Source organism: Chamaea fasciata, unplaced genomic scaffold, assembly GCF_029207755.1.
Source record: "Chamaea fasciata isolate MVZ Bird 193981 ecotype frontalis unplaced genomic scaffold, bChaFas1.0.hap1 SCAF_4, whole genome shotgun sequence".
In the NCBI taxonomy this organism is placed as follows: domain Eukaryota; kingdom Metazoa; phylum Chordata; class Aves; order Passeriformes; family Sylviidae; genus Chamaea; species Chamaea fasciata.
Window position 1 is genome coordinate 83221063 of NW_027094089.1, and position 25075 is coordinate 83246137.

Below are 25075 nucleotides of genomic sequence, written 5' to 3' on the forward strand. Positions count from 1 at the left end.
AAAGTGGCACGCATTTATATCAGGCAAGGAATTCAGTGTGTTAAGTGCTCAAAAAAGCCCTTGTTATTACTGAAAGAGACTAAAAAGTACAGATATTTATATTATGTATATATATCACTTTCACAGTTAATCTCAATTTGCTGTGACCCTGAACACCCCTCTGTGACAGAGCAAGCAGGTCAGGAACATGATATTCAACAGATAAAGACATTGCTATGGTTTATTTTTATATTTTATTATTTGCACTCACAATGTTTAAATTATGAACTGGGATGCAAAACTGTTGCTGTTAATATCTAAAATTAAGTTGCTGTTATAAAATACATGGCTAACTTATTTTAATCATCTTAATTTTGTGTGTTACCTATTGCATTTTTTTTTCTGAGAGGCTTGACACTCCAGAGAGCCTTAACTTTAAAAATACATGTATTTTCTGACTGATTCCAAATTATACTTTTAACCACATGGCTGTCTGGAAATATCTGGCTTGTAAGGAAGCTCTTTGTTTTCATTTGGAAATTTGACCGAAGCCCAAAATGGGATGGGAATTTTTCAAGCATTTAATAAAAAGCTGAGGTTAAAAAGTAGTAAGAGCAAACACCATGAAAAGCAGCAAGTGGGATAACAAGTGAAGTGAAGAATGTGCCAACAAGGCTGGACCTGGTTCCAAGGGACAACAGGAAAAGGAAAATCACTGACATCAAACAATGCACTTTGCCACTGCCATGTGAGTTTTGATTGGTTTTCCTTTCACAGTCTGCCTCCAGGAAGAAGAAATGATTTTCCAATGATCTCTTGATAGTTAATCACTCTGACCTTTGCTTGTATTTTCCAGAATAAAACTGTTTCCTAATTTATTTTTATTTTTCATAAACCTGCGGGTTGATCTTCCATCTTTAAAAAGATCAACTATTTTATTATACTTAATATCAGATTATTGAAGATTTTAGTACATGCATGGGCAGTTCATCTAATCCCATTGACCTTTTCATATTAAAATCCAGTTTTATGCTTTATCTGCTCTTTGTTTAAAAAGTTAAAAAAAAAAAAATCAGCCGTTGTTCAGATGCTGGTTCTTTATTCTTCTATGAAAATTAAGCTGAACAGGATTTTTTTTTTTTCTTTACATGGAACTGAGAATATGCAGCTAAGATTGAAAAGAAGTTGCAGATGCCAAGCGTAGCATTTGGAATGTTATGTACAGCCCAAACTAGGAGGCTGCCTCCTGACTAAAAAGTACCAGCATCCATCTCAAGTAATGACACTCACCTGCCTAGCTCATATTTCCTTATTTAAAATTCATGCAGAGATAATACTTGCTGGTAGACTTCCTCCTATTTTATGAATAACTGATGACAGCATCCTCATATCCAGCCAATTTATTCCAAAAGAGGCTTCCCAAAGGAAAAATAAACCCAACTGTCCATCCCCAAAACCGCTGGTTTATAAACCACCAAACAATAAATAGGAAGTGCAAATTTCCTCCATGCAAAGCATTTCAACTTCCTACACAGAAAAAGCACCACATGTGACAGAGCAGATGAACATTTACAATTAACAAACCCCCAGAAGGACCATGGGGAAGAGTTGAAGCAACTTGCACAAATCACGTTTATTCTGCCAAAAATCTGCCTTGCTCCAGAGAGCAAAGAAGGGCTGAAGGAGAAGTTTTGGTCATTAAAAATGAACAGTAATTTATGCTCTGCTAGAAATCAGTGCTGTTTATAGGAAATGTAGCTTTTATCTTACAGAACGAAACAGATTTAACTGCAATAAAATCTTTTTCATATGTGTTCTAAGCATCAGAATTATTAAAGGCTTTGCTCCCATTAATATGCTTTCTCTGTTTAGGATGCTACAGCTTAACTAAACTTTACTGACTCTTTCAGTTTAATTCCTGAAGTCAACTTACAGAACATCAGAGGCTTTGAATCAAACTATAAAAATCTCAAAGCTGCAAGGTCAAGTGTCAGCCACAGAAGAAAATTCATAAAAGATCATCAAAAGTGCCTGGTAAACCAGAAGACTTTACAAAGAAAAGAAGAAAAAAAAGATTAAAAGTCACCTCGAGAAAAGAATTATCAAGTGGAAGAAAACATTTTTGGAATTTAGATAAGATGCCAAACTGCTACTTGCATAAATAATTTCATTAATATGTTAGTTCACAGAATCACAGAATATCCTGAGCTGGAAAGGACTCACAAGGATCATTGAGTCCAGCTCCTGGCCCTGCACAGACACCCCAATACTCCCAGACCAATCCAATTTTGTCCCCAGGCACTCAGGCCAATGAACCATCCTGCAGCAAAGTGAGGCAGGGACACATTTAATCAATACAAATAAAGCACAGGTTGTGTGCAGAAAAAAAATATGGAAAGGTGCTTGGAAAGTTTGAGGAGAAAAAAAAAAGGTATGATAAAGAAGAGACATAAAAGTGTGAAGAAGTCTGAGATGAAACAAAGGCAAAGTTGGGTTTGATGGATGAACTATTCCCCAGGTCCTTGGGGAAACAGGAGTTCCGCTCTCAGCAGACAGTTTGAGACAGAAGAACACAAACTGAAAGCAAATGATGGCCTAATTAATAAAGTATCTGTCTAACAGCTAATCACTGCACTGAAGAGAGACATTGACTGATAACACTGGAAAAAAAGGAGACAAAAATTTCCAGGGGAAAACCTGGACAGAGCTGGTGGAAATGTGTATCCAACTACTTCTCACCTCTACTTTCCTTCATATTCCTGTGCTCGCCCAGGTATTTATCTTCTGATGAAATGGGCAAATTAAAAGTCTGCGTTATCTTCATCCACCACCTACTTTTGCCTCAGCAGAAAACTCAGCACCAAGTGTGCCAAAGCAGCACAGCCTGTGCCACAGGAAAACCTGTCCAACAGATGAACTAAGCTATCCCCCAGCCTGGACTGCTGACTGACCACAAATAATTATCAATTGCTGCCTGTGCAGCACAATTAAACTCTGTCTATTCATATGCAGCCTGGGATTTTCCCAGGGCATGTTTGTTATTCTCTCTCAGGTGTGGAAAGCAGGAACTCTGTGTGAGTGCGAAGGCTCCTTGCTCACACAGAGCTCACTCTTCAGAGGTGTGACGGGAGCCTCAACATCACCATGGCACTGCTGACACAACTCCTGAGCCATGGTTTTTCAACCACCTCACTGACAAGACAATAATTTGCATTGTAAATACATTTATATATTATAATATTATATATTTACATTGTATAAATATAAATTATAAATTTATTATTTTCACAGCCTACTACAGAAAAAAGAGGAGTTGCTCTCCTACTGTTTTTCCTTCCTCTCAGCTCAGTAAATACCAGAAAGGCACAATCCACATGGATTATCAATGCTTACAGGTTACATAACTCCACACTCTCAAATGAAATAGTGAAAGTATTTAACGTCAAAGCAAACAACTGTTACCTTTAGGTGGTTTGTCTGTTTGCTTACCTTTGCTTGCACTCTCAACATGCTGCAATTCATCTGGAAATTTTAAGATGTCCCGGTAACTCTCCTCACAGATTTCTGCCAGAAAATGCAACAGGGTGGTTTTCTGATCTGATGATTTGGTATCTCGAATCTAAAAAAGGGAACACAGGAAAAAAAACAAAAAGGAAAAAAAAAAATTCTTAAAATGTTTCAATAAAGTGAATATTGCAGACTTCAACTTATTAGCAAAAAGTTACCTACATGTGTTACCTGCAAATCAACAGATTTAAAAAATGAAATTTCTTGAATTCTTCATAATTCAGGACTAGAAGAGGAATCTACCCTATGATGTATTTTAAGGAAGAATGATTAATTTCGATGAGAACAAGACTTGAAGACAGTCCATAAAGTTCTGAGATTTTAGCATTGCCAGTTTAGAATCCCCCAGATAAAAAACAGCTGTGAACAGAGAATAAACAAAAATGAATTTAGAACACTCCTTCAGTTCCATAAATGCTAAATCTCTAAAGGAATCCCTGAAAAGTTGCATAGCTGGACATCATGCTAACAGTCAGAATTTGCATTTTGACCCATCAAATTAAAGTAACTCCTTGTTGTAAATCCACAGTTTTTTCTTGGAGCAAAATCTAAACCACGCTGCTTTAGGCTAAAGACCTGGAGGCCAATTCTATAGAGACACACAAAATAAATGCACCCTGCCTTACTGGAATCCAGAATGACTACAAAAAAAAAAAGCAAAGGTAATCCTGACTGTAGCTAAAGCAAATTTAATGCATTCAGTTGAATTTATGAAAAGCTGGAGGAAAACTGTGCACAATGGGAAGTAACAGGTAAATGTATATTTTTGCTGTTCTTTCAACTGCAGAGGCACTTTTTAGTGGCCTGGAATAAATCAGTATTCTTTGAAGTGGTAACATTCTGCTCTCCATTAGCCTGAGTGCATGAACTGCTGAAATGAGGGTTTTTTAGTTAAACTAAAACTCTGAACTAATTGTTAGAATATAGGACCAGTGGCATGTTCCCTGTAACCCTATGGCTAAATCCCATGGCAGAGTGCATAAGTCTAGGCAAAGGAACGTCATGAATTTAAGAGAATGAGAGAACAAATTTAAGACCAAATTTCTGAATTTGCCCATTTTTGTGCAGATGTAAAGAAGGAATGTGTGAGCTGATGGAAGATGTGGCAGAAGCTGTGATCTCTTCTTCACAACAGCAACAGACAGAGCAGGTGTATGTAAGATTTTGAGAACACTTCACTTGACAGAATTAGTAATACATCTGGAAAGAATTGTTTTAACAGCATTTTACTCATCTGGTACAGTTCTTACACAGGAGTAAGCTACAACATACACAATAAATGAAATAAAGGATTTATTTAAGAAGAATACATAAATGCTTGTGTAAAATCTCCTATTTGTTTTCTCATTCTCTAAATCACTTGAAGTTCTAATTCTATAATCCTCATGACAGGCTTGCCATCGATGTTCAATTTAATAGAGGCCTTTCAGCTTTAAGGATTACCCTGTTAGGAATAAATGAGTGCAGTGGAAAAACAGGCTTTTAAAAATATAAGGTATTTAGGCAATTAAGAAAGCAATTTAATTCATACCAATTCAGCGATTAAAGACTAAACAATGCTCAGTAATGGTATGCAGTTAAAGGGCTTTAATGCGTTACATACACAGAAGTTCTTCTGACTTGAAAAAAAAATCGTAGATTTACGGGCTAAACATCTGCATGGAAAAAAGAAATTGCATTTCAATTTGTCTGTGAACAACAGTAGTGGGATTTGCAGTCTTTGATCTCTCTGACATCATCAAGTGGATAAAGCATGTTTTTTTCCTAAATGGACAAAAATTATTTTGCTGTCAAATTGCAACAGGAACATGTTTTGCCACCAAGAGCAATCTCATAACGAGAGCCAGTATTAGCACCTTACAGTAAACATTTATTTAGAACTTGGACAAATGTTATCCAATTCATTTCTTTGGCACAATCATAATCAAGTCTGCAATATTCATCCTGATTTTGAACACAATGGAGACAGATAGGTCTGCCTGATATTTAGAATCAATATCTTTACTTTAAAAATCAAGTCCTAAGCCTACTAGCATTATGAAAAATAAGACAGGGGCTGTTTGAGTGTAGCTTAGCACATACTATTTAAATACAAAAATAAAAATCAAAGGTAGGAACTGGGCAGGTGACAGAATGGTTGTGTCTATATTCACACCCCGTACTCTTATTCAATATATACTTGTATTCAATAATCCACCCATTCTTTTAAATTTTTGCATATAAATGCAATACTCTTTATATTCAGCTTTTTGCTTGCAGTAATTTTGCCCAATAGATATAACATTCCTTGGCTTGTAAAAAAACCTAATGGCTTAGCCTGGTTTCTGCTGTTCTACATGCTCCAGCCAAGTGGATGGAAAGCAAAAAGAGCCTGTTTTGTTGTGCTTACAAGACCAGGAGCTGGACTTTGATGAACCTCGTGGGTCCCCTGCAACTCAGGATATTCTATCATACTATGATTCAGGATAAATTTTTAACACTGTGGTGTTCAAATTTTAAAATACAGGTTTTGAGTCTATGGCCTTTCCTTGCACAAGAGACAGAGTTTGGAAATAACACATTCAGTTTACAAGTAAATGAAATAAATGGGTAGATCAGTGTGGGCTACAGAAAGCAGCACCAGCTGAATGCTGAAGCATCAATTTGAGGGTCAATACCATGAGATCCATTGCTTGGGAAAGGATCAAAGGCCAAGGTACACAGAGCACAACACAGCACAACCATTCAAATCAAGGGATACACACAGTAACATGTTTAATTCTGTAAGCCAGAAAAACACCACCAGAACAAAACTCTCCCTTTAGACAGAGTAAAGCATTTAAACCACGCCAATCACATCATAACCCAGCAAGGAGAGGGCTGGGTTTTTCCCAGGTACTTCTGGATGCAGCTTTCAGGTGTGAGGGTTAAACGTGACAGCCAATGCAAGGTAAAATTTATGTATGAACCATCACTGGAGTGACACTTTATTATAGCTATAAAAAGGCTCTCTATTGATTTTTATGAGATTACAGACCTTCTCCTACCCTAGAAATCTTTCCCCCCTTCCCACAACAAGGGCTGCTGGACAATAAATGTCCCCTCATCAGTAATACTCAGACTGGATAAACAGCTTGTCTTGTTCTATTTGCACCATGAACAAAAAGTAACATACCAGAACTTAACAGATAAAACACACATTGATCCAGCCAGAATGCTGCAAAAGCTTTATTGAAACTGAGCTGCTGGTCTTCACTTTAATTTAGTACCACAGCAGCTGCACCCGCACATCCCTAAAACAAACCTCTTTCCTTTCAGCTCCATTCCCACGGAGCAGAATTTTGGAACTCCTGAGGGGGGCTCCTGGTGCACTGGGGGTTCAAAAAGCAGTTGGATCCTTTGGACACATTAAACAAACACAGCAAATTTCACCTTCAGTGAATTACTACAGCAGCCTCCCTCAGCCTGAGCACTTTTCCTGCCGTGTTTCTATTTTTACAGAGCATTCCATGGTCAGGCAATGAAGATGCTCTGGGGCAGGCACAGGAATAGCTGCTCTTGCTTGATACATCCCAGGAATTCTGATGTTGATGTCTCTTATTTGAACAAAATTAAGTTCTCTGCCTTCTGCCAAAGGTTGTTTACAAATTATTTCTATCTTCAATAACATCATACACTGCAATATAACATCCAGAGAGATAATCTGTTTTAAGGATCTGCAATTACTTATTCAGTCATTAGCCTTCTAGCTTAGTCCAGACAGGATGGAGTTGTGCTTTCTTTTCTTTATCATGTTTTAATAAAAGTTGTAAGAAAAACAGATCTCTGTGTATGAAATTATCAGCTCTGTGGTAAAAACATTTATTTTCCAAAACCCAACATTTATCCCAGATCAATACTTGCCTTTTTTCTTCTCCTTTTTTCAGACTGTATAATATAAGTACTGCATCCAATAAACAGACAAATAATTTTAAGATTGTTCAAGAAACAAGAAAAAAAAATCAATACAAAACTCCGGTTTTACTGAAAAGTGAATTCATCACATTAGGATTCTGCATCATGAAATGTGTGTATTCTGCACACAGAAGTGTGTACACAGACATCTTCCACCTTGCTGACAGCTGACTCAAAGAAAAAAAATTTTCTTAACACGGGGCAGAAAGTCAACTAAATTATAGTCACCGGTCTGAAAAAGGAGTTATTATAACAAAATGCAAAATGAAGGCTCCCAAATTCCATTAGACAAGCCTGAAGGCTGAAATACGTTCCTTAGGAGCAAAAAATAGAGACCTTAAAATGATCGAAGGAATCCTGGGAATGCTCGGTCTGTATTTCCCTGTCCATTATTAAAGACAGAGGTGCAGTAAGTGACACTGCCTGATGCTTTTCCCTGCTTTGGGCACTTTTATCCTGTGTGCTGAGTTTCACCAAGCTGCACTGCAGTGCTTTATGGCTGCAGCTTACCTTGCAGAGAAAGCTGATGTTGAAGCCGAGGGATTGTGCGTTTCTGGAGCCCGAGTTCATGTAGTTGCCCAGGAACAGCACCAGCTCCAGGAGTTTGCTGAAGCTCTCACTCTTCTTGAGCTCCTCGCAGGCCAGGGTCACTGCCATGATGTCAGGTTTGATGTTGTTCACGTGCTCCTCGAACATCAGCCGGAACAGGATCCCGTTGAGCCGCGCCCGCAGCATCTTCACTGAGCTCATCTGCACAACAAATACATCAAAATATTAAAAAAAAAAATAATGCTTGCTTAGGAGGAAAGCTTACATTAAAAACCCCAGTGCTGTGCAGCCAGCAAGCCCACAGCTTTTCTGCATGCTTTCACTGCCTATCTTGTATTTCCAGGCATCCCAGGATCCTACCACCTTTGTGTTTCACACTTGGCAAAACAGAGCCCAGGACTAATTCCTTCCTGCTCTGATAAAAAGATGGGAGGTTATAAATCCTGAGCTTGTAACACGGCGAATGACAGAGATACTGAAAATAATCTACAATGCTGATTCATTAATTCAAATCCCCAAGACCAAACTCACCAGGCTAGGTAACAAAATACGGCCATGTCTTTCATATTTCGCACAAGTGATCAGAGCTTTTTCCTCCCACTTTGCACACCGTAATTCACAAGAGAAATTTAAATTAGGAAAAAAAGATGTACTGAGCGTTTTTAAACAACTTGAAATTTTTAATTTAATTGCAAGGAAGATTTGGAACATCATCAATCTCGTTTTACATAGCAGAAAGATTTCTTCCCCAATGTATTCACCATCAGTGGTGTTCCTGGAGCACTCAGCAAGAAAAGCTTTGCTATGTGACAAATCACAGATCTTGACTACCAAAACAGGAAGATTTTGATGTGCTCCTGTCTCTGTCGGCCAAAATTTGACCATGGCACTTTGAAGAACCAGGATTTTTCTACTGGTGTTATCTCCCAACCAGGAGCAGCAGCAATAACTTTCACAGGAAGAACTTGAGTGGCCTGAATAATAATGAACTCATTCTAAAATGAACATAAACATGAAGGCGCTCCAGATGGTCTCAAACAATTCCTATGATCAGGCTGGAACAAGGAAAAGGAAAGGATCAGAAAAGAAGCATTTCAGCAGAACTAGTGATCTTTTTTTATAAATCTCCATTGTCACAAATTTCTCTGTGAGACTCTATGAGCCAAAATCATTGAAAGTCTTGAAACATTATTCTTCTAATCATTCTGTATTTCAGAAATATCATACGGAAAACATCTGCCTTGAAAGGATCTACTTACACTAATCTGCAGTAGATGGAAATTAAAATTAATCACATAATTTGCTTTAACTTTTGTAGAACAATCTCCAATTGCTGTTTTTACTCAAAATGGCACAGAAAAAAGTTGTGAAAGCTTTAGATCCCAAAACCAGAGTGCAACAAAACATGTACAAGGCCACAGGAGAGCGTGACATAAACATTTGTGAAGAATAATCTTTAAACTTCAGAGAATGTCCTTTCTTCCTTCAATATTGTGCACTGTCATGGAACACTGATCATTTATTAGCTTTTGACCACCAACCCAGCAGTGAGTTTTAATTTCATTCCCTGACCTACATAATATTTTAAAACTGTCTTGATAATTTCCTAAGAGCTGTTTCATGTGCGTTGTTTCCTTAAAACTCAAACATTTTTATACACATTATGCCCATCAGGTATCAGTAGGAGATGGCCACAAATGTTATTTTAGTTCCTCCTGCCACACCCTGTCCTGGTTTCCCCTTTTGTGGGCCTGTTTCTAAATCCTTGTGTTCACCGGCAGAGGAAGGGTGAGCACATATTGAACTTCGAGGAATCCCGCGGAATTAGGTAAAGGAGCAAAGCCTACATTCATTTAGAAAGCACAAATTCTTTATGGCTCTAAATAAAATTAGTGTCAAAGGCATATAAAAAATGAAACATTCAAACAGGTGCATGGAACAGCAAGCTCTTGGCTTCCACCGCACACAGTTAAAGAGGTAAGAAAATGGATATTTCTTTTCCAGCTGACTGTCAGTGCTGGGCTGCATGTCATTATTCCCCCTTCTGGGCTCTCATAAAGGTCTTGTCTGAACTCTCTACCTAATCAAGTTCTTTATTCAGTTCTTTATGCTTTATTATCATCATTCAATTCTCAAGCCCTGTATTAAAACGAGGATCAAAGGCTATTGGAGAAAGGCAAAAAGCACAATTAAATTTGCCTCACTTCCTAAGAAAAAGCTGACACACCTCTAATAAAAATTTGTCAACTTACCAGGACAACTTAGCCTCTTACCTGCGTTATATTAAAGTTGCCTCTTTTTTTTCCCTGGAAATGTTCCAGGAAGATTAATTCTGCAGCAGCTCACAAAATTACAATGAGGCCAAACAAGCAGCCAATAAATTCAATTTTAAAGACTGAATGACTCTAAACCAATGGAGGCACAATAAACGTGTACAATTCTCCCCACTTTGTCTGCCTCCCAGTCAGGACTGCTCATGACAGCTGAACTGGTTAGACAGCAAAAAAAGGGCCAGAAAATGCGCAAGGTTATACAACTCTTCAGTCAAATTTATGCTATTGATACTAAAAATGCCCAGCTGGCACTGAAGTGGAAATGCAGTTCCTTACTGAATTTGCAGCTGGCCCCATATCATGAAAAAATTAACTCTTGAACACAAGGTTTACATGTAGAATTCAGGTAAGACACTGCCCAGCTAAGTTAATGTTACACAGCTGATTCAGCTAATCAGTTTTTCTTGCTCTACTTCAACATCAATGCAAACTTTCCTTTACAGGAAGTTGTGGTGCCTTTTTTGATCCCAGGATATAACTTCAAAAAGTTCCAATAACTAATTAGAATATATAATTGATTTTAACATTTCATCTAAATGAAAATGCAATTCTAATTTTCATTTACATATCAGCTGAATATTAAGTTAATCGGTCCCTTCAAATAAGACTAAGTGTGGTTTTTCCACACGAATTTTCAGCAACTTATTCCAACCTTTATTAAATTTGATGGGCAAAGTGATTATCCAATTAGCATATCTTAATAATTAACACACCTAAATTTACATAAAAATAAGGGGACACACTTGAAATTTTATTTAAAGTACTCTGTCTTCTATTCCTAAAGTCAAGGTTAAGATTATTATTAAGGAGAAACTTCAAAATTAACTTGACACATTAGAAGAAAGAACTCCAGTCAAGACTTTAAGTTCAGCTGCATTTCTTCCACATTAATGGATAGTTCAACGGTACCAAAATCAGAAACAAACACAGCATTTTAGGACCAGTAATGCAGTTAGAGGCCTCTAGAAATAAGGCAGAAGCAGGACCCACAAGGCAAAGTACTGGTTTTTATTAAAGCAGATGGTAAAGCTGAATAAGCAAACAAGCTTCAGGAAACTTGGTTCCTTCATAAGGCAAATAGCACCATTTGGAGATGTTTGATTAAGCACTTTTTGTTAATTAATGTTATATTAAATATTTGGAAACTCTCTCAACTTTCTCTAGTCAGTGTCTCCTCTGAAACGCAAATCTGGAACAGTGACTGTGGCCATCCTGGTACTGCTGGGAAATAAGGGAAGTTTTATGGCTTTTTCAATAACCGGAGGAAAAGGCAAAGCCCACCCAGGTTCAGTCCAGCAGGAATCCTAACTCTGAGGGAATCCACAAGCCGCAGATATGGAAAGCAGCATCCCAATCCAGAAATACCAGCTGAGACAAGCCAGGGGTGGTGCTTATAAAAGGGAATGTGTGTCAGAAGGAGGGAGCAGTGCAGGACATGATCCAAGTTAGGAAGATCAGGGTGATGCACTAAGGAATTTACAGCAGTAAAATGGAGGGATGCCTGCAGAGCCCTTTAAATCAAGGTCATTATGCACAATTTTGCCAATTTCTTTGCTGTTTTTAAGCAGGAAACTGAACAGAATTCCCAAACCTCAGAGGTTTCCTTTGTCCTAACACCTCCACCTTGTCTGATTCCATTGTGCATTTCCCTTCAACACACTCCAGATATTCTCTCTGCACAAAACCCAAGGAATTTCTTACTTTGATAATATCTGGGTAGGGTGGAATATACCCATAAACAGGTGTATATTAAAAATAATATAAAATATATACATATATGACAATACACATAATATACACACACATAATATATCCACGGGTCATTTTTGGTCTGTCTAAAGGCATAATACATTGATGTGTTTACTATTTTAAACATATATGCATGCTATTATTGCTTCAAAGAAAGCAGCAAATATGTATTTATAGAGATTTTTAGATTGTTACTGAGCCATAAATGGAAATGTTTTACTTATTGCAGTAACACTAACTAATATATCCCTCTCCTACCAAAATTCCTCATCTTTGCTTGGAAAGAAAAGATTTTTGGAACTTTTTGCCATTTACTTAAAAAAAAAAGAAAAAAAGGAAATCAATAGGCTAAAGTTTTTCAAAAGAAGGCATTGATATCTTTCATTTTCTAAATCCTCTCCAAAAATCTCATTAGGACAAACCACATTCTGTTACTTTCCCAACTGAAAAATAATTTTTGAAAAAATCACTCAAAAGGCACTTCTGAAGCCAAATTATGCTCAAATCAGAGCTTTTTAGTAAAAAAAGTCTTTTAAGAGGCCTCTATTTCAGTTTTAATGCATTTTAATGTACATAATGCCTCAAAAATCCAGCAAGAGCAAACGTAGCTCCTGTGGAGTTGGGGATAAATCCTGAGCACGTTACAGAGGCTCTCATCATCATTTTAATCTCTTAGGCTGACGAAGGGAAGTGAAAACAGGAGCTCATTTGCCTAAAGACTCAGGAGGTCTTTGGAAGACCAGGAGCAGAAAGTGATTTCCAAGGGCTGGCACAGAACTCTAACTCAATAACTCACCCTCAGCCACCAGCACGGATTAAATAATTTATGGAAATGCTGGAATTTCCTTCCATGAGAGGCCCCAGCCATTCTAACACTGCTCTTGAACAGATCCAGGGACTGAATGCTACTGAAAGGGGCAGAACACAAGCTACAACTTCAGTTCCAATATAAATTCACACCCCTCCTTGAGCCATTTTGCAAGTCTGTGTCTGTATAAATACAGATGTTTTATATGTGTATGCATGCATCCATATAAAATATGGATATGGACACAGTAACTCTTTCAGCTGTTTACAGGTTTTGATACAAAAGAAATTTATCAGTTGTTGGTGCCATGGGGTAACTGGGTCTTCTATGGGCTCTTGGAAATTCATCTCCTTGAAGGCAAAGGTTCTTCAGAGCTGTTTAATAAACATTCAAGGCAAGACAGGCAGACAAAAGATGTGGTCCGGCATGGGAGTGCCTGTTTTTTAATGCTATACTGTAATTCCTTCCAGAAAAGCACACAGAATCACAGAATCAGAGGGGTTCAAATGGAAAGGACCCCAAGGATCATCTAGTTCCAACCCTAGTTGGTCAGGACCCTGCCCAGGCTGGCCTAATACGTATTAAAGAGATTTTTTGAATACTCCTCCAACAGGAAGTAGTAACTTTTTCCTACTGCAGGTCTTGCAGAAACACCAGCAAAAAGATTTTATCCCTAAATTTATTTCTTTCTATGTGCCAAAATGGAACTCTGCAGTTAATCCTTGCACTAATACATACCACAACTCCAAACTGCTCTGGCTCGGCAAGATCATTATATTCATCCTTTAATTCAGCTAAGGCATTGAGTTCTTTCTGCTCAGGAAGATTCTTCACCAGGTTCTAAAACAAACAAGGCATTATATCAAATTTGTTACATTAAACTACCCAGGATATTAAAAATAACATGCTTAAAATACCACAACATGGAAATGCACAAGGAAATTACGGGACGCTTATTTTATTTACGCAGCTTTAACATTATATAAACATCAAATCAAAGCAGTAATTATTTAATACAGACATCAGCTGCTCTGCTACAGTCTCTGATTTGAAGAATGTATTAAAAGGTTAGAGTATCATTTTTCAGGGTCTGACAGCATCAAGGAGTTCTGTCCCTCTACAATCTCCTTGTGCCCTAATGGTTCCATCTGGCTCATTAAATATCAATCAAGAAATAACTGCTCTGCGTAAAATATGACAAAAGTAGGAAAAAAAACCCACCCCACAATCATTAGGCATTCAAAGTATCTGTGCACAAAATACACTTAAAAGTACACCCTTGCAAAAAAAAGTCATCATCCCAAAATTGTCCGGATCTTTTGGGTGGCAAATACACAGGAACTCAGGAAAAAGTTCTATTTGCTTGCAATCTTATCCATCTTCCCAAAGATAATTGTGAGTTATTGTATGATCTTCAGGTGTCAAAATACAGCTAAGTATTTAAAATATTTCTATTAAGACTGAATAATAGTTTGTTTTAAGGAATACTCAGTGAAAATGTGGATTGCATTTAAATTTTCATATATACACAAATTGAAATCCAAACAATAATGTCTTTGTAGTGGAGATAAATATGAAACTACTCTGCACTTCAGCTACCCAAGGTGGGGCTGCTCCTTTGCCTTGATTTTACTAAACCTGAAGCTCTCTTAATCATCTGATTTGACATCTCTGATCAATAAACCAAGTCCTCGATAAAATTAGGGCTTTGCACTTATTTTCAAACACTGAGGCAACTCAGTTCAGACCAGAGTCCCCAGAATAACCACTCTGCAGGTCCAAAACAGAAAGAAGAAATTGATTTAAAAAACCTTGGGGGAATGGGATGAAGATGCAAACAGGAGACAGGGAAGGATGAAAGGATAAATCGACGCCCAGCATGGTACCAGGAATCTGAATCTGTGTACGATGTTAAATAAAACAACACCAGCATTGCTGGGGTGCTAAATCTTTGTGAATTTTAGGGTTTCCATGCTTTTCTGCTGAACTGTCACTGCTCAGAGATCACAAGGGGCCGTGTACAAACTTGCCCTCCTCCTAGAGGGAGTAAATCAGAGAGGGATGTAAAGAAGTTGCATTCCATCCTTTCTTCTCTCCAGCTGAGAGATTTGGGGCTCAAAACGAGACTCAGCCAGCTTGAGAGCAAGTTTGATTTACAGCTAGGTTTGGAGCTGCAGCAGTACCCTGAAACATTCAGGGAGTTTCACCCCTCACTAGAGACAGGCAGAGCTGTTACAGAGCTGTTTCCTCAAGAAGCTTCGTGAAACTTAATTATGCACCAGCCTGAACCATCTTCAGCTTGTCTTTGATGCTGAAACACCAGAATTCTCAAGGATTTCCTTTTGGAAGGGGAAATTCCAAGGAATTATTTTGTTAACAGTGTCTTTGAAAGGCAGTTTTAGTGCTACATGTGACCGTATTTAAAAGCTGAAGTGAAATCAATGAAACACAACTGATACCATGTCTTGCCCTGGAATTCTTACTCTTTCGTGCCATTTTTATGTGGAAAACCAGCTATAACCAAAAGCAGAGGTAATTTCACATACCTGAATCAAGGATTCACTCAGCTTCTCCTCATCAACCTCTAAAATGATATTTTTTATTTCTTCATAAGGCAAACGGAAGGAACCCAAAAATATTGCTGAAATTCAGTAATGCATCATTAAAATCAAAAAGGTCAAAAAAGATTGATACACAAAGGCAAACCATTTCTAGCAACCCAAAAATCACCTCTCTATCCAAATTGTGTTTCACAGTTAAGAAGTCTCCCATATAAACAAATGCTGGAAAGACACACTACTGCAATTTGACTTGTAATGAAATTCCTTTCTAAGAAATGAAACTATGACAACAATTTCAACTTTTAAATCAGCCTCAGTTGCTCCCTAGCAATGTTACTTTCCAATAAAGTTTAATCTTTATGAATAACACCTGCATTCCTACTTAAACATACCTACTCAGCCAATAACAGATATCCTGATCTATCATAATTATTATTGCTTCCATAACCTCGTATGAATAGCTGTACTGCACTTACAATTCGGTAAATTATGTTTATGTGACATTCCAGGAAAAAATGTCATCACAGGGGTAATGAAGAGTTGGGCAAAAGTAAGAAAAATACCCTAACTCCACCACTTTTAGGGTATCTGAACTTATACAGGAGACACACATAATGCAAACCCTTCAAAGATGGAGTTCTCAAAGCAATTTGATATCAGAATGTTATAAAAATCTCAAGAGAGCCCCATTCAGTAAACTACAAAGAATTCTTAACAGATGGATCAGCATAACACTGTAAAACAGTGCTTTATATTCAGCCTAACTACTGTGGCTGATTATGCTGCATCCATGCTTTCAAAATCTGAAGTTTTCTATCAATCGTGTCATAGCTCATTTTCTGCTCACGGATGTGGTACTAAACAATGCCCACATTTGGGTTTACACATTTGCCATGGGCACGGTTGGACTAGTGACATTTATGGTGTTTCTGATTCAAATAAAAGATTCTACCACTCTTAATGATTGATTTCCCTCCATTACGAAAGAGGGAAGAAGCAAGTTAAATGATACAAGTGGGCTGGTTTTGTTACAATTTACAGCAGCAGTAGGTGCACCTTTGTAGCCTATCTGGTAATATCTTCCCTTAAACCTCTATTTCTTCATTGCTCTGACCAGAAGGAACAATTAGGTATGGCCTCTAAACGCCATCCCACAAAACCCACCCACACTGTGCTGTGCCCAAATTAGTGATCATCATCTAATTGTACTTTCAGTCCAGAGCAATAATTGAGAGAATTAAATGACAAAAACCCCAATAACCCATTTTTCTGTCACATTTTTTCGTTTTTTCCCAAGTTATATAGTGAATTCAGACTATATTTGAGCACCTCTGAATTTGAGGCTCATATTCAATTTAGCAGTTTTTAGAATAAAGCAATTGCACAAGTAAACAAAAGAAGACAATTTATGAACAGTGAGGTGCAGATGTTGCTTAGACATTGACCTAATGCCCTTCACATCACTTACATAGATTTTGTGCAGATTTTCCATCCAAAACTCTTAGTTCTTTGATCTTCTTCTTTGACTGAGCTGCTTTCTTTTCTTCTGATTCTTCTACAGGCTTTTTGGCTGGAAAGTAGGTATTTATTAAATTCTATTCATTATTACAACTGTTCAATCTTAGCTAACAGCATGTCCATTAGCAAGCCATAATAATACATCTTTTACAATCAGTTCAAGGCAAAGTGACTGCACTGCCTCAACCTACTGTAAAATATCCAAACAAACAAAAGAAATGTCCAAATTTGAAAGGAACAAGAAATAAAAAATATGACAATGAGCAATTTTGTCAAGCACTATCAGATAATATTTATGTATTTTAACCCATGAAATTTCGCTTCAGCTCCAATTCATTGCAAGCATTTTTAAAAACAGGGATTTGCTGTTACCTCGAAGCACATGAGTGCCCTCTATTGAAACATGAATAATATTTATAAGTTCTTCATCCAAAACCAACAACATAAAACATCTCATATTTATCACACTGAACAAAGGTATGTTTTTAGTAATTATTTGCCTTGTCAGTGGTAAAGAGCAAAACTAAAAAAAAAACAGTGCATATTTTAAAGTGATTTCTTTTAAATTAGCAAGATTCACTAGCCTTATGTTCAGCACTTTAAATTATATGGAAAGAAATGTGGCATTGGAGTACCTAAAATATAAGCTGATTTTTTGCATAATTTAAAACAGTCAATTTTCGCAGAATTTTCCTAAGCATTAAGTAAACCCATTAACAAGGATTTATTTCCTTTTAAATATCATATATTTGGCACTGAAGGAATAGAATCTTAATATGCTTAACATTAATTGAACTTAATGAATATTTTAAGTCATTCAAAAGTAACTGAAAAACTGGAAAGTCAAATTAAGATGAAGTTCCAAGCAGACTGAATGTGGTTTTGCTCTCTGAGCACTATTTTTTGTTGCACTGTAATGAGCCATCATGGGTTTCATTACAGGTATTTCCTAAGAAAAAAACTGTTAATTTTTAGTGTGAAGAACAAGATTGAAACTGAGATTTTATCTCTTTAATTTAAAAAAAAATAAATAAAAGAATGTAGAAAATGGGCATTTGTCTCCTTACACCCATTACCACCAGGAAAATACCTGGCATAAAGGAATTCTGCTGGGTTTACAGCCCTGAATGATCAGTTTATCTTAGGCATGTCCATACCATGCTAACTGAGCCAGACCCAGGCACTGCCCTCAGCCCCAGCTACCTCTAAAGTGCCAAAATCAGAGAAAAGTGAACCAAAAACAGGATTCAACAACAAAGCAGCTGTTGCTCCTCCCATGCCCTCCCCTTCCCTGCAAGCCTCCCATGAGCAGCTGGCTTGGTGCTTGTACAAGCCCTGAGCTACACATCACCAGATAGCCTCAGAATTCCCCCCAGCACTGACCCCTTAGCAGTAATGAGCTCCATTTAAAATCCTGAAGTGACACTTCATCCAGTAATCAGGCCCTTCTCACTAATTGTTCTCAATTAAACAAGGAAATAAGACCAGGTGCTCAACAACACAAACAAAAAAAAAAAACACACAAGAGTTAAAAAATCGGCTGTCCCGCAGGGAGGCAACGAGGATTACGAGTTCTGTTCTGTGACAGCAGATGGTGCAAAGCCTGGGTTTGAGTCTGCTGAGAAGAATGATTCAAGGAGATGAGTGACCTACTGCAAGCTTGATCTGTTGACCTGTTCAAGAGTTAAAGCCTCCAGACCTCCATGGATGGAGTCTTTAAAGCACTGAACACCACACGCCTCCCAGCCAGGGTACCAGACTTGTCTCAGGAGTTGGCAGCACCACGGACAAACCTACATAAAACACACACCCAGTTTCCTGGCTTGCAAACTGCAGAAGTAACAGGAAAAGAAAACAAGAGTAATAAATTTTTTTTTGTGCCCAAATATCCCCTCACAGAAAGGAAAATTTCTTCCTACAGTGATAATTCAGGTAAATCAGAAAGCAAGTGACAAATGCACCTGTGAGCAAGAGTTCAACGGCAAAGGTGCTACACCAGCCCAATACAAAACAGGTATAAAGTTATTCAGCTGCTACAGCAACAAAAAAGGAAAAGTGGCTTGGGGTTTAAGCACATAATATTTCAGAAACAGACATGCAGAGGATGAGCTGAGGCAAAATTCACAGTGGTAACTCTGCCTGTACAGGGCACAGAACCACTTTCCCTTATCACTCCTCCTCACCTGTGTGCAGGTGCGCTCCTCTATTGGTTGTAAAATCAGGAACTACATTTAGACCACAGCAGATCACACAATCCAAACTTTTATAACAAACCACAGCTACTCTCACCTACTCAGGCCTGAAGGGCTGCAACAGCACTACTTATAGATCATCCATTTCACAAACATTAGACGTCTAGGTTAGATTAATTTTTTTCTACTTGAAAAAGGCCAGAGAATATGTTCTTCCCATAAAGTTCTACCTTTCCACACATGAGATTTCAAAGTTCACTTCATGGCAATTCACAAAAACCAGAGAAACACTAGAACCAGATGCTTGTGTGACTGCGCTGAAGTCACAATACAGCATCAACACCAATCTTACAAAGCCCAAATTCACAGGCAGAAAGAGATGCTACTAAAATTTCTAGATTAGACAACTCCTAGAATCTCTGCACCACTGTTCCAGCCATGCTTGAGATGACATGGAGCATCAGAGAGCTCTCCAAAGCCATGCTCAGCCCTCTTCTGCCAGAGGCTCTGATCACACAGTCCATTTCAGCAGTGATTCAACTGTAACACAACCACGGATTACGGAATTTTGAAAAATAACTCAATTAAAAAGATACTTGATACTTTTCAGAATTCAATACACCATTGCTGACCAACCTCCTGCCCCTTGTCAGGTTTTCCTTTCATAAGTGCCTGTTTAAAGATAAGACACTTTTTGGTTTGATGCCACAGAACCAAAGGGAGAGATGAAAGAAGGATTTTATAGCAGACAGCACAGGGCAGCTCAGAAAAGCAAGATGAAAAATCAATCTGAAAGCTAAAGCAGCTGTATTACTTCATACAGACCTTGGAGTTCAGTGCTGTGATAATTCATTACAGCACTTTGATAATGGCACTGGCTTACATCTCCATTCCAAAACAGCTTTTTTCCAAACCAGCAAGTCTTACAGACTCATAGAGCTGGTGACTGCCATACTCAGGTTTCCATGCCAGAAATGGTGAGTTTAAAACAAGAGGGGAAGCTTCCTTACTCTCTGACCACAACTGATGAACACTGGAAGGAACAGCTCAACTCAGGTCTGAAGCAGTGAGTGTGTCCTGGGGAGCGGAACTGCTGAGACACTAATGCAGAATTATCTCACACCAGTTAGACCTGCAGAAGGTTTTGGGTGGGCTTTTCTTTAGCATTTACCTCAGACAGAAGTGGGAAGGGAAAGAGAGCCACTATGACGAAGCCAAAGGAGAGGCATGATGTGCCAGCTTTAGCACACAGATTCTTTCTGGAGACCAGAAAACAGAGATGTAAACACCAACACTACAGAACTTATTTTTTTCTAATTTAGAGCTCTATTAAGCAAGCAGTAATACATTTGTTTATCGGTGTTGGAGGGAAAAAGCTGATGCAAGATGCTGCAAGGCATTGTTTGCTGTTGATCTGACATTTCCCAGCGCATGTGCAGCTCCACCTGTGCCTTCAGTGAGACCTTCAGCTGGGAACTCATCTAATCCCACTGGAAGTGCCCTGCTTAAAACCCTTCAAACCCAGCCAGGGCATACAAAACCCTAAACAAAACGTTAGGTAAGTTTAAAATACATTAAGCAAGTCTAATGATAATCATGGCAAAGAACATACACAAACAGTTGAAATACTTTAGAGACTTAATTAGGAAAAATTTCTGCCATCAGTACTTTTGTACTTCTGTAATATAAAAAAAAAAGGCATACATTATTCTCAAAAATTATCATTTTACACCTGTTCATTAATTTAGCTGCTGAATAGCATTAGAAGTGGCCATGACCGATTTGCTGAAATATATGTGATTTTATTTAATGATATTGAAGCTGTTAAAGCATTTTATTATGAACTGAAATGTCCAGCTCATATGAAATTTCTTTCTTTCTTTAAATTATCAATGAATAATAAAGAATTAACAGCAAAAACTGTCAGTCATGAATACGATGAGGATGAAAATTAAAGGGAGATAGAAAGGAGTACACTGAATTATAGCATGGAGAAAGCAGATACTTAGATGAACTTTAGCCTACCTTAATCTGAGCCTAAGTCTCCAATTTCTGTCAAGTCTGTACACACAGTGAACAAAAACATCCTTATATTGTCTTGGGAAATGAATGAGTAATTTCATCTTATTTCCATCTGGCAAGTGGCTTCCCAATTGCATTTACCAGTATTTGGCAGTAGATGTAAATATACAAAAGAGATTAACTACTTTGTTATTGCCTCTACCTGAGAGAAGAGATATGGCTAGTACAGGAATACTGGAGAAAGAAATTAAGTGTACATACAGTTGCAAGGGATGTAAACTACACACACAAGAAGAGCCTTGAGTAGCTGAAAATAATAATTATATTGAATTTACCCCCCCCAAAAAAAAACCCCAAAAATACCTCCTGATGACATGACTTAGTAGAAAAATGAAATAAGGAGCTAGGAATGTCACTGAAAGATTAGAAAGTAATTTGTAGCACAAAAGTTCAGCGAATTCTGTTGCAACACAATAAAACTGCTCGAAGTCTGGCTAAATTGATCATCTTGGAATGCTACTGACAGTTTTCCATTTCTGTGGTATTCCTAGAGGCACTTGAAGATGGAATTAGAAGTCGAATGAAGGGGGAGAAGAAGGAAAGTAAAACACAAAGTAGTCTCAAATCTGCATTGTTCCTTTCCCTCAGCAATACACCCACCCCAAGGGTGTCCCTTGGTGTGCCCACAGCATTCCCAGGCTGGAGTGACCCAGGGAATGGGACAGGGAGCACAGCTGGGGCACAGCCTGACCTTCCTCCAGCCACTTGCAAGGCACAACAGATGAACCACGTCCAAGCTGTGGCTGCAGGGAGCGGCAGGAACTCTGACAAAGTTTGTGTGCTCAAGCCAAACTGCACAAATAACCTGCTGATCATCAGCAAGTGCAAACGTGTCCACGGATTCATGGAATTGTTAAGGCTGGAAAAGCCCTTTAAGGTCCTGAAGTCCAACCAGCAGCCCAGCACCACCACATTCTGCACTGTGTGCTCAAGTGCCACATCCAGGAGTTTCTGAACACCTCCAGGATGGCCCATCTCTCCTGTGTTAATGCTTGACAACCCTTTCTGTGAAGAAATTTTTCCTGATACATAATCCCAATCTCCCTTGGTGCAAACTAAAGCCATGTCCTCTGCTCCTGTCCCTGGTTACCTGGAGAAGCAGAGTAACTGCCCTGATGCTGGCAGCGAGGAGAAACCAGAGCAGGACCAAGGAGGAATTCTCCATCCTGCAACCAGTGACACGGAGAATATTCAGAGGAGAGACTCTGGGAGAGGTCACAGTTCACACAGCTGAAGCCACAAGACTCTCCTGGATGACAGCAGCCATCCTGCAGAACAGGTGCCACACAGTTCATCAACTGAGACTAAGGTGCTTTGGCATCCAAATTCACTTACAGCCTTCACTCTGTCATTTGGGCTCTAACTTAGACAACCAGCAAACAGTTTCCCCAAATATCCAGAGAGGAATGCAAGAGCATCAGCAGATGTCAGCCACGCCTCCTGTCAATTCATGCAGCAGCTGTGGGATCTCATGTTTATTCCCAATGCCACCTGGCATTTTTCAGTTCACCTAAAATCACTCAGTTACCAACTCCTGAAGCAAAATTAATTAAGCACTCCTGCTGTCACTCTGTCCTTTCTGCAATCAGAAGAGCTCAATATCTGGTGCAGCAATAAAAAAAGAATTATTACAAAGCAAGCAATTGATCTAAAAGCAAATCTTACACTGAGCTCTCAAGATAAAAAAAAAAAAAAAACTAACGGGGAGGAAAAAACATGGAACCTCTTGCAATCTTGTATGTTTTTTGCCTAATTAATGTAATCAAGCTGAAGGAAGTGGCATCAACCCAACAAATTATGCTCTGTGGAAGAATAAAAAAGATCATAACTTAGTTTTACAAATTAGTTTTGCAAAAAAAGTAACAGGGGATCTGTATTCCTATTAATTGTTCTTATAATTGATTGCTACTTTATTTGACCACCACATTTAATGACTACCATTAATTTCACATGAAATATTCCTTGCTCTGTTAAAATTGCCCTGAATTGGTTGTAAATAGTCTAATTGTCAGTCTCTAGCAAGAACTTGTGCAGCAAAAGTTGTACAGCTAAAGTGGACTTAATTACCCACTCTGTACTGGGATGGCTTTCAGTTCTCTATCAACAGCATCAAGGAGATGCCTTGGCCACAAAAAAAAATCAAAAAAAAAAGACAACAACCAAAACAACCCCTCCCCACACACACACACTGAAAAACATCCCAAAGACACCCACACACAATTTCACAACTGATTTTGCCCCCTCCTATTTACTGTGAAAGATGCTGCTTTTGCAGTAAGGCAGTGAGCAAATATTAACAATTCATGACACACAAATGGTTGCAGAAATCCAGAGGAACATTAGAAATCAAACAACAGCAGGCAAACAAGGATTAAACTGAAAATTCCCTCCATGGGCCTCATTTACTGTGTTGGAGATGCGCTGTAAGGAGCTGGAATAAACCCAGTAGCCTTTTCCATGACCTCTTCTCTCCCATTTTCTCCACGAATATTGAGAATGGGAGAAAGTCTCAGGACTATGCACCCCATTTGTGCCTTTGCCAACATCTCCAAGCTTTCCCCCTGGAGGATTTGCTGATCCCTTGGGGTGTGGTGGGCACTGAGGTCTGCACAGCCCCAATATCAGTGCCTGGCCAAGGTCCCTGCACTTCAGAACTCACAGAGGAAGTCTTGCAGTGGGGGACAGAAGATGTTTGCCTATGTAAATAAAATGCTGCCCATAATAGCATTTCTAATTTAAACAGTCACATGGCCCCGTTATATTTTTTCCTCTGACATCAGGCCACCATCGCCACCAAACTGAGACAGGACAGCTGTAATTATTTCCCAGATTCTGATGCATTTCTTATCCATACAATTTTCAAAAGAAAAAAAATAAAGTATCACAACTCAGAAAAAAAGAAGTAATGAAACTGCTGTCATATTTTACCAAGATTCTAACAAACTCATTTTCTTTTATTACTATGAGAAGTCTAATAAATAGGTATCTTGTAAAGTATTTGTTCACCTACTGTTCCCCTTGATGAAGCCCATAAAAGGCTCACTTCTACAAACAAACACACTTGTGGGAATCACATTTCCCAGAGGAACTTTCCAAATTATGAAGCTGAGATCCCAAGATTCAAAAACCCTTTTATACAGTCAAGTTAATTAGATATTGGTGTTTAATGGAACACACTAAAATGTTAGTAAAAATGAAATGATAAATTGATTTCTTCTATCACTGTGATATCTGACATTTAACAATTCTGACTAAATATTGAAACACTAAGTAAAATACACATGTCCAAACAGACATTTTAGTATTCTCTTTCTTTTTAAAGCACTTCTCTATCATCAGGATTTTAAATTAACATGGCATGCAAAATACTTACACATATTGAATTCCAAATTGTTTGACTTTTTAGTGTAATATAGCTCATTCTGGTTATACACTCTGCCCTACAATCAAATATACAATGTTGCATTTCCGTTGACTAAGTACACAAGAAATTTGATTTTGTTCAGTTAAAAGAATTCTATTCTCCTATTTAGAGTAAAAATAAAAATTAAAAAAAACCAAAATTGACATTAGCTGGTATTTATTGTTATATTAAACCCAGAGAATTCAAAGAGAAGCTTTCAGGGCCAAAGCAGAACTTGACAGGGTAAAAGGATCATATTAAAAATAATTAGGAAATTATCTGCCTTAATAGATTCTATTAATTTCAATAGCAAAAGTCAGTGCCCCATAAGGTTGACTGGTAAGCACAGCTTTGATAGCTGATCAACAGAAATAAGGATAAAACATTGGGAAATTAGTCCT

General features: G+C 38.1%; 1 protein-coding gene across 5 annotated transcripts in view; it reads right to left on the bottom strand.

The window, feature by feature from the left end:
• Positions 1–25075, bottom strand: part of DIAPH2 (diaphanous related formin 2) — a 171011-nt gene that overhangs the window by 94324 nt on the left and 51612 nt on the right. For all 5 annotated transcript variants that reach the window (XM_066182235.1, XM_066182233.1, XM_066182237.1 and 2 more), the window contains 5 exons: positions 16948–17049; positions 15465–15559; positions 13657–13758; positions 7990–8229; positions 3469–3598 (listed from right to left, as the gene is read on the bottom strand). In XM_066182235.1, coding sequence (XP_066038332.1) covers positions 3469–3598; positions 7990–8229; positions 13657–13758; positions 15465–15559; positions 16948–17049 — 669 coding nt within the window. The remainder of the gene's footprint in view (positions 1–3468; positions 3599–7989; positions 8230–13656; positions 13759–15464; positions 15560–16947; positions 17050–25075) is intronic.